The following is a 10121-nucleotide window of genomic DNA, read 5'->3' as shown; positions in this document are numbered from 1 at the left end:
AGACATCTCCCCCTCCGCCCCCCCACCCCGCCGCCTGGGGCAGTTAACCCAGAGCAGGGAAGGACTTGACCCGGGAGGAATGGGCCCCGGGGAGAAGGGCGAGAATGCCTCCCCTCCCACGCCTGCCCCGTGCTTCCTCCCAGCTTGGGAGACCACAGACGCCCAGCAGGGGGCTGTGCTCGCCCACGAGGTCACCCCAGGCCAGGGAGATGGTCCTCCAGCTCTGAAAAATGTGCCTTTCTCTTCCTCTCCAGCCAGATGGCCAGGCCGCTGTCCACCCCCAGCCCTTCGCAGATGCAAGCCCGGAAGAAACGCAGAGGGGTGAGTGTCTCGGCCAGAGGTTTATGCTGAGTCCCCAGGCACCTAGCCTCCAGGGACCTGGTCAGGAACATCACCTCGAGCCAGACGGCCTGGGTTCAAATCCTGGCTCTGCAAGTGGCTAGCAGGGGTGACCTTGGGCAGGACACTTCACCTCTCTGTGCCTCATTTCATCAACTGTGTACCTGACATAATAACGGCACCTACCCCAAAGTGTTGGGGATGTTTTTGTTGTTAATCCTCACCCGAGGATATTTTTCCATTGAATTTTTTAGAGAGAATGGAAGGGAGGGGAAAGAGACCGAGAGAGAAACATGGATGTGAGAGAGAGACATCGATTGTTTGCCTCCCTCACATGCCCTGACCAGGGCCTGGGATCGAGCCTGCAACCAAGATACATGCCCTTGGGAATCGAACCCAGACCCTGCAGTCCGAGGGCCTATGCTCTATCCACTGAGCCAAAGCAGCTAGGGCTCCAAGTGTTGTTTTGAAGATTAAGGGAATTAATGTGACACACTCAAAGCAATACATGGCACACAATTAGCCAATATTATCCATCCCAGCCTTACTCTTCTTCTCTCTGAACCCAGAACTTTCATTTTTCCTCTGTGTGCTGAGGGGTAAGGGGGACAAAAGAAGGCGATGCCCCTGCTTGCTGTGGGCCATCTTATCCCAGCCCCACTTTCCCCCCAAGATGCAGCTGTGCGTCTGCACTGGGCACCAGCCCTGCCACTCACTAACCAGACAACCTCACACAAACCGCTTCCATCCATCCCTCATTTTCTTTTGTTGTTGTTGTTGTTAATCCTCATCTGAGGATCTTTTCCCATTGATTTCCAAAAGGAGTGGAAGGGAGGGGGAGAGACAGAGAGAGAAACATCAATGTGAGAGAGACATATCAATTGGTTGCCTCCCGCACGTGCCCTGATCAGGGCCAGGGATCGAGCCTGCAACCCAGGTACGTGCCCTTGACCAGAATTGAACTGGAACCCTTCAGTCCTCAGGCCGACACTCTTTCCACTGAGCCAAACCAGCTAGGGCCAGCCCTCATTTTCTTGATTTGTAAAATGGGGGTCGTAATTTCTGCCCTGCCATCAGTACTCTGCTGCCACTATTGTGAGATGAGACTGAGATGGAGTGAATGAAAACCTGCACAGCTGGACAAGAAAAGCAATGCCCAAGATTCCTCAGGCCTCCTGGCCCAGCAGGGGTCTCCAGGGCCGCTGGGCGCTGTGGCTGGTGTCCCTGTTCTGATTGGTTGGTGCTGGACCAGTGGTTAACCGTTTAGCACATCCCCTTTCAGATCAATACAAGAGAGCTGAGTTCTCCCAACTTTGCATTCCTTGCTGTGACCTTAAACAAGTCACTGCCCCTCTCTGAGCCTCAGTTTTCCCCTCCATAAAGTAAGAATAGATTGATCTCCCCCACAAAAGTATTGTGAAGGAAAATATGAGTGAATGTCCATCAAGGCATGTTGCTCTGACTGTGACGTGCCTGCGTGTAATCATAGAGAAGCGGCGTCGAGACCGCATCAACAGCAGCCTTTCTGAACTGCGGCGCCTGGTCCCCACCGCCTTTGAGAAGCAGGTATGTGACACTGCTGATGGTGCTGTGGGCGATCTGTGTGAGTGGCAGAGAAGGTTCCTGTATCATGGCATCCCTTGTTGTTAACAGCTGCCTGCAGTTCTGTGATGTCATTTGCTGATATCTGTCACTGGCCAGAGATAAGGGGAATGGAAATATATACTTACAGAGGTATCTCAGGTGTTATGGCTTTATATCCAGTATCCCATTGAATTGAATCCTCAAAATGATCCTGAAGAGTAGGGATTATTATGCCCATTGCACAGCTAAGAAAACTGCAGCACAGAGAGGTGAAGTAACCTACACCGGGTCACACAGCTAGTAAATAGCAGAGCAGAACTAGAACATAGAACTCTGTGACTCTAAGGTGCCCTAACGCTCTACACTCCTGACATTTCCGAAGCTATCTGAAAGCGAAACAGGCTGCTCAGGGAGGGAGCATTCTGACATTGAACGTGTCGGGGTGGAAGGATGGCAGTGGGAAGTCAGACAAGCTGCATTAATCAGACAGCCTCAAAGACTCTCACCTGTGCTCCAAAAGCCGGTCATGGGCCATGTGTTTTCTGCTGGTGAGAACAAGTCAGTCATCCCACTGGCGTTCACTAAAGTCTTCACAAGCCCAGTTATGAACTACACCTGCTACCTGCCCTCAAGGCACTCCCATGCGGAGTCTGACCCTCAGGTTTCGCCTGGGAGACCAGGTGATGCTGGAGGCTTACAAAACATTTCCCGAGAGAGAATAGAGGAGGAGTACTCTTGGGGGTAAGATGATAAGCTAGCCCTTGGGTGGGGTGAGTAGGAACGTGGGTCCCCAGAGAGCGGGCCTGGGGGGGCGGGGGTTCAGGAGCGGCATTCTGGTGCTGGTGTATGGAGCCAGGCAGATAGACGAGATCCTCTGCAGAAAGTGCGCAGAGTGAGAACAGTGAGCCAACCCCCCCTGGGGACACCACGGTTTTCAGGGACAGGCAAGCAAGAGGCCCGGTGAAAGGAGAACCAAGGAAAAGGGGTGCCATGGAAGTCAAGGGAGCAGAGGTTTCAGAACGCATGGTCAGCAGTGCAGAAGGCAAGTGTGCTAACAGGAGAACTGAAGAGGATCGATTAGATTCGAAGACCTCGGCCGAAGCAGAGGCCCAATCGCAGGCAGTGATGGAGTGGGAGGAAGATGGGGAAACGGACGCAGTGGGTGCCGATGACTCTGTGCAGGGGAGCTGAGCGCTAGATGTTTTTTAAAACTGATTTTTAGAGAGAGGAAGGGAAACACTCCTCTGTGTCTGTACACACAGGGCTCCTCCAAGCTGGAGAAAGCCGAGGTCCTGCAGATGACGGTGGACCACTTGAAAATGCTCCACGCGACTGGTGGGACAGGTACTGATGCATTGCTCCTCCGGGGTCATTTACAGCCAGTGTCTCGGGGTTGGGCCCTGGGGATACACCAATGAGCAAAGTAGATGTGGCCCCTGCCCTCCTGGAGCTCACGGTCCATGGAGAAGCTGAAGCAGATCCAGGTAGAACATTCGCAAAGCTTGTCTCTCTTCTTTTTCTGGCACCTCCCTCTCCACTCTCAGTGTCTCCATTTGTCCCAGCGCTTTCCTCAGCTCCACTCCTCCAACAGACTGTTCCTACTCACCCACCCCCAGGGCCTCGTTAAGCATCAGCCTGAACGAGCTCCTTCTCCCTGGGGTCCCAGTGGGAGCAACGGGCCAGAGATTTTCAGACACTGATGGTTCACCGGTGTGCCTCCCACTGGGCTAGCTCCCTGGGCTGCTGTGTCCTCGGCAGTGCTCGCTCATACGTCATGCTCACCGCTCAGTCTCAGGATTGAAGTGGAACACGCGTGTAACTCCTTCTGTTATTCTGAACTAGTCTGTTACAACACAGTCATGGAACTGTAGCTTTAAAAAGACTTCTGGACAGCCCTAACTGGTTTGGCTCAGTGATAGAGCGTTGGCCTGTGGACTGAAGGGTCCCAGGTTCGATTCCGGTCAAGGGCATGTACCTTGGTTGTGGGCACATCCCCAGTAGGAGATGTGCAGGAGGCAGCTGATCGATGTTTCTCTCTCACCGATGTTTCTAACTCTCTATCCCTCTCCCTTCCTCTCTGTAAAAAATAGATAAAATATATTTTAGAAATTATTTATAAAAAAAAAAAGACTTCTGGACAAACAGAAATTTTGTTTACCTAGATCCTCTCTGGGTATTTTTGTGACTTCACAATTGGGAAGCCTTGAAAGCTCCACAGACCTGGCCACAAAGACCTAAGCCCTAAAACCTTAGCTTACTCCCTGTGGAGGGGACAGTTGCGTTTTAAGTGGCCCAACCAGTCCTCTCAGTGGGTGGCAGTGTCTTCTGGGGGGCAGGCAGGGTCCTGGGCCACACCCCAGAGATTCTGAGGCAGTAGGTCTGGACTGGAGTTTGGGAATTTGCGAGATTCGGAAGCACGCCCGATGACCCTGATGCAGGTGGTCGCTTGGAGAACTTCTGCCACAGGAACGCACGGCCAACAGTGGAAACTTGTGTCACTGATCAGCCAGTGGGGAGAGAGTTCAAGCTGCATTTGTGGTTCTCCAACTAAAGACAAATAGTGACTAATCCCGGGCAGCATTTTATCGTTTCAGATGCTTCCACTAATGTTATCTCACTTGGTTCTCACAGAAACCTCATGGGGGGGCTGCTGTCACCCCCATCTTCTGGCTAAGGCCTAATGGGAAGACAGGATTGTGGTGGGGAGCATTGGCTTTGGATTTGAATCCTGGCTCTACTGTTACTAGCTTTATGTCCTTGGATAAATGATTTAACTTCTCTATTCCTCAGTTTCCTCATCTCTAAAATGAGAATAATAAAAGGGTTTTTATGCCCTTTTTCTTCTCTCTTTCTCTCCCCCTCTCTCCCTCTATTTAAAATCAATTGTTTTAAAAAAAAAGGGGGGGTTTTATGAAAATTAACTTAAATAATGCAAATTAAGTGCTAAGTAAGAACTCAGCAAACGCTAGTAAAAAGAACAGTGAAGCACAGCTGGTGTGGCTCAGTGATTGAGAGTCAACCCATGCACCAGGAGGTCACCGGTTCGATTCCCGGTCCAGGGCACATGCCCAGGTTTCAGGCTCGATCCCCAGTAGGAACATGCAGGAGGCAGCTGATCCATATTTCTCTCTCATCTGTGTGTGTGTGTGTGTGTGTGTGTGTATATATCCCTCCCTCCCTCTCTTTCCTTTCCTCTCTCTAAAAATCAATGGAAAAAAACATATTAAAAACAAACACACAGTGAACACAGAAGGCGAAGGGACTACTCACAGTCAGCACAGCTAAGTATACAGCAGAACCGGCGCACTCACTTCCAAGGAGACCTGATTGCAAACATCGGCTCCTGCCCAGCTGCCCCTGTGCGGGGGGCCTCGGCTGTGAACCAGGGACCAGATATTTGCTGCGATAGTCCTGAGGCCATTGCTCACGGGGGCTGTTCTGAGTCTGCCCAGAAGGTGGTGTGGAGAGAAGGGCAGGTGTGGAGAGGCAGTGGGCAGTCCATCTGACCATTCCTCAGTGAAATCAGCCAAGACAGGGTGCCCAGCCTGAGGGCAGGCGCTGAGGGCCAAGCGGAGTCACTTTCCAGACGGCCTTGGGGCTGGTTGGCAAGCAGCCTGTACATGGTGGCTAGCGTTTACCTTGCTGAGCATTCCTGTGCACCATTTCCTTTTCATTATTTTTTTAAATATATTTTTATTGATTTTTTACAGAGAGGAAGGGAGAGGGATAGAGAGCTAGAAACATCAATGAGAGAGAGACATTGATCAGCTGCCTCCTGCACACCCTCCACTGGGGATGTGCTCGCAACCAAGGTACATGCCCTTGATGGGAATCGAACCTGGGACCCTTCAGTTCGCAGGCCAACGCTCTATCCACTGAGCCAAACCAGTTAGGGCCTTTTTCATTATTTTTTATTTTTATTGATTTCAGAGAGGAAGGGAGAGGGAGAGAGAGATAGAAACATCAGTGATGAGAGAGAATCTTTGATCAGCTGCCTCCTGCATGCCTCACAGTGGGGATCAAGCCTGCAACCTGGGCATGTGCCCTGACCGGAATCAAACCTGACCTCCTGGTTCATAGGTCGATGCTCAACCACTGAGCCACGCTGGCCGGGCTGTGCACCATTTCATTTCATTTTACCCTCACAAGTCAATGCATCAGGTACTGTTACATGCCCATTTTACAGCTAAGGAAATTGAGGCATAGAGAGATTAAGAGACTTGTCCATGGTCAGGCAGCTTGTGAAGTGGCCTCCAAAGGCCTCAGGCTTCCTGCCACACTGTACTCACTGCCTTCTCCAAGGAGTCTCCCAGTGCCTGCCCACATCAGCAGGCGGGGCTGGCCTACGCTCCACGCCTGGCAAGTCTCTACTTTCTTGGTCGCAGTTTCTTCTTTGTATTATTAATCACAAATTGTGCTGAAACAATACTTTACATTTTGTAAAACTTCATAGTTTAGTGAACTCATCTGATGCTCACAAACCAGCCCCTCTCCCCCAGTAGGGATGTTTCCCACTTTACAGGTGGAAAGACCAGGGCTCAGAGAGGTGAGGGGCCCGGGGTCACACAGGCAGCGAGTGGGGAAGGCAGGTCCAGAACTCAGGCCGGCTGACCCCTGGCTCCTGGTTGTGTTCCCTCTGGGCATGCCCTCATCACACCTCGCTTTGCAGGATTCTTTGATGCCCGGACCCTGGCCGTTGACTTCCGGAGCATCGGTTTCCGGGAGTGCCTCACCGAGGTCGTCAGGTACCTGGGGGTCCTGGAAGGACCCAGCAGCCGTGCGGACCCCGTGCGGATTCGCCTTCTCTCCCACCTCAACAGCTACGCGGCCGAGATGGAGCCTTCCCCCACCCCTGCCAGCCCCCTGGCCTTCCCTGCCTGGCCCTGGTCCTTCTTCCATAGCTGTCCAGGGCTGTCGGCCCCCAACAGCCAGCTTGCCCTCCTAGGAAGAGTGCCCGGCCCCCTCCTCCCCAGCGCCTCCTCTCTTACTTACCCCGCCCCAGCTCTCCGAACCGCTCCCATGCGCAGAGCCGCCGGCACCCTCCTGCCAGCCCGGAGGAATTTGCTGCCCAGTCGAGGGGCACCTTCTGCCCGGAGGGTCCGCCCTCTGGAGAGGCCAGCTGTCCCCCTGCCCATGGCCCCCAGCGGCAGGGCAGCCAGGAGCAGCCACATGGCACCCCTCCTGCCGTCTTCTCCCCCCACGGCCCCTGCTGTCGGGAGGTCCCCTGCTTATGCCAGTGTCCCGGCCCCCAGGCCCTCTTCCCCCGGGCCTGCTGGGCGGCCGGCGGGGGCTGTGCTCTGCCACTCCTGGGCCCCCGAGATCACGGAGGTGGGGGCGTTCTAAGATGCCCTCCCCCTGAGTGAGGAGAATTCTTTTCCAGGAGCTGAAAGTGGCTCTGCCTTTTCAGCCCTGCCCCCCTGGACTGGCTCATGAGTGCCGGCGGCGTCTTCACCCACCAGAGGCCCCCTGCTCCCTGGGCCCTTATCCCCTCCTAACTGCTCCTCCCAGCTTTCCCACCGGCTCTCCTGCAGCTCTTCTCATCTCGGGGGCTTGCTCTCACTTCTGACCTGGACAGATGAGTTCCGGAAGACCTACTCGTACGAGCTGCACCCAGACCCCTCTCCTGCCCCGGGACACGGGCAGCAGGCATGAATCTCCGCTCTGGGAACAGAGCTTTGGCCTAAAAGCACAGTGGACTGAGGCTGGCTGCTTCCCAAGAGAGATCAGACCCCAACCAGGAGCAGTGACTGGCTGCAGCCTGCCCAGGCCCCAGGAGCTGGAACCCAGTGTCTGCCCTGCCCACCTGTCTCCTGCCCGCCCAGCACAGCAAACCACAGGACAGAGCTGCTGTCCACCGCGGCCACGGCCTGGGGATCGGGAGCCCCGCAGGGCCTGCTGCTGCCCTCTCCCAGCTGCAGACACCCTCCTGCCAGCTGACCAGCAGTTCCCCGCACACAGCTGGGAGGTTTCCTGGCGGCAGTGCGGCTCCAGGACCCCGACCACCAGGCCTGGGACAGCGCGCTCAGACCGGAGCCAGCACTGAGCAGAGAACCCAGCTCTCTGCCCTGCGCTGTCACCACCCTCCAGGCGTGTGGTCCCTGCTGGGCGCACGGTGTGAACAGCCCTGTTCCCACGTGATGGCGCCCCGAGAGGAATCCTCTTGGGATTCAGAACCAGACGTTCGTGCTGCCTGGTTTGCATCCGGCTCACAGAGCCCAGACTGCTGGGACGGCCAAGGCTGTAGGCTGGACGAAAATAACTGCGAGGAGGCCCAGAGGAAGGGCAGGCAGAGGCGGCCTGGCCCTGCAAGGTCACACGGTGGGTCGAGGGCCTGAGATCCTGTTCACCCAGGATTCCACACAGCTGGCTCTGCTCACAGGCCGTTTCCTGACCCAGCTCCAGCCCAGGGCACGTGTCCTCTCAGAGGGAACAGATGGCCCAGCCACCATTCCCCGTGGGAGGGCAGAGGCTGCACAAGGTTGGGGCAGACACAGGACTGACATTCAACGGGACCAGTGTTCCCAGACCTGTTGTTAAGATGTAGAAACACACCTGTGCTCCACGGCCTCTCCCTGCTTCCCCTGAGTGGCTCTGGGTGTCCCCACCACATGGCTTTGCCCCCAGCATCCCTGTGCTGGTTAGTGTCCAGCAGACCCAAGGTCAGGGAGCCCTCCCAGGGCAATGCTGGTGCGTGTTGCTCACTGGTTATTAAACACGACAAATGTCACCGCTGGGAAGATTCCCGCACTGCACCCTTCGATGGAACTGCCCTCCCCAGAGGCGCAGTTGAAGGAGACTGCGCCTAAATGAAGGAGACTCCCTGGGCTCAAAAGTAGAGTTTGCAGAAACCCCAGGGGAAAAGGGCCTTTTCAGGGAAGTGGGCCGGAGGGCAGAGATCATGTAAATGACCCAGAAAGCTCTTTTGAAAAGACAGGCTCCTCAAGGAGGCCGTAAGAGCTCAAGTAATTCTTTCCTCAGATTGCTGTCCAGTACCATCCAGAGATGTGCGGCCTTGAGCACAGGGGTCCTTTGGAGGAGGGGACACCGCCTGGAGTGCCCGAGGGAGCCCCAGAGGCCAGGGCTTCAGCAGCTCCCGGGATTGGGACAGGGGAAGGGGGAGGTGGCAGAGGGTAAGACCAACTCCACTCTCTCACAAAAGGCAGGAAGAACTCTTCCTCCTTCCTTCCTCCTTCCTCCCTCTCCCCTTCCTCCCCCTCCTCCCTCTCTGTGGCTATCCCAGGTGGTGGCTCACTACTCCCAGGATACCAGGTCAGAGTTTGGCGACTTCCTAGCCCCAGCATTTACTCACAGTGGGGCAGTGGGCATCCCATTCCCGTGTTTCCAGCACCAACTCCAAAAGAATCTGTTGACACCATTGAAGGAGGTGGAAAGGGCCCAGAACTCTCAGCATCTTCATTGAGGTTGGGTTCATTCTCCCCAAGAGATTGGGGGGTGGGGGGGTGACTGGATATAATTGTTTCTGTGGTTGAGGATTTGTATCTTTTGTTCATACTCCCAAGCCTTCTGGTGCCCCCGACTCCCACCCCACTGCTGGGGGTGTTGCACACATCCAATAAAGTTTTTTAAAAAAATTCTTCTGAAATTCTGGAAACTTCTGAGTGGTCCTACTTCTTCAGTATCTCTGGAGTCCATCCATGACCTTGAACCCACAGCCACCCCCTGAGCGTTCCCACAGCGGAGGGAAGCAGGGAACCCCTATGCAAAGGCCTGGAGACCTCATCACCTGCCCCCAGATCCTGACCCTCATAGGTCCTCATCCCCTCTGCCTATCAATCACTTCTTAGCAGAGACCAGAGAGAGCTTTAAACATGCAAATTATAACATATTGATTCTGGTTTAAAACCCTTACTCTATTACCCTCTCATTCCAAAGAAAATCCAAGCTTTTTCTCTTCTGGTCTCAACTTCACTTCCAGCCTCATTTCTTACCAATCCCAGTCTTGTTCCCTGTGCTTCTGCTACCCCGGCCTACCTTCATTTCCTCAACATCCCAGCCATGCTCCCACCTCCTGGACTTTGCATATGCCGTTCCCTGGCCCAGGATGCTCTTCCCCGACCCTTTGCTTGGCCGAGCTCTGCATAGCCTCAGGCCTTGGCTTAAAAGTCGCCTCCAGAGAGGCCTTCCCTGACTATTATGCTGGAATAGTGAGCCTGTCTCAAAGTCCCCTATGCTTTCCC

The 10121-nt window shown here is 54.6% G+C and overlaps 1 protein-coding gene across 1 annotated transcript in view; it reads left to right on the top strand.

Annotated features, from left to right (window-relative positions):
* Positions 1-9526, top strand: part of HEYL (hes-related family bHLH transcription factor with YRPW motif-like) — an 11707-nt gene extending 2181 nt beyond the window's left edge. Inside the window, exons 2-5 of the mRNA XM_014541607.1 lie at positions 255-321; positions 1822-1905; positions 3186-3267; positions 6593-9526. Coding sequence (XP_014397093.1) covers positions 259-321; positions 1822-1905; positions 3186-3267; positions 6593-7266 — 903 coding nt within the window. The 5' untranslated portion in view covers positions 255-258 and the 3' untranslated portion in view covers positions 7267-9526. The remainder of the gene's footprint in view (positions 1-254; positions 322-1821; positions 1906-3185; positions 3268-6592) is intronic.
* The last annotated feature ends 595 nt before the right edge of the window (positions 9527-10121 follow it).

Source organism: Myotis brandtii, unplaced genomic scaffold, assembly GCF_000412655.1.
Source record: "Myotis brandtii unplaced genomic scaffold, ASM41265v1 scaffold274, whole genome shotgun sequence".
NCBI classification, from domain to species: domain Eukaryota; kingdom Metazoa; phylum Chordata; class Mammalia; order Chiroptera; family Vespertilionidae; genus Myotis; species Myotis brandtii.
Note: the sequence above shows the minus strand (reverse complement) of the source record. Positions and strands in the feature narration are given on the sequence as shown.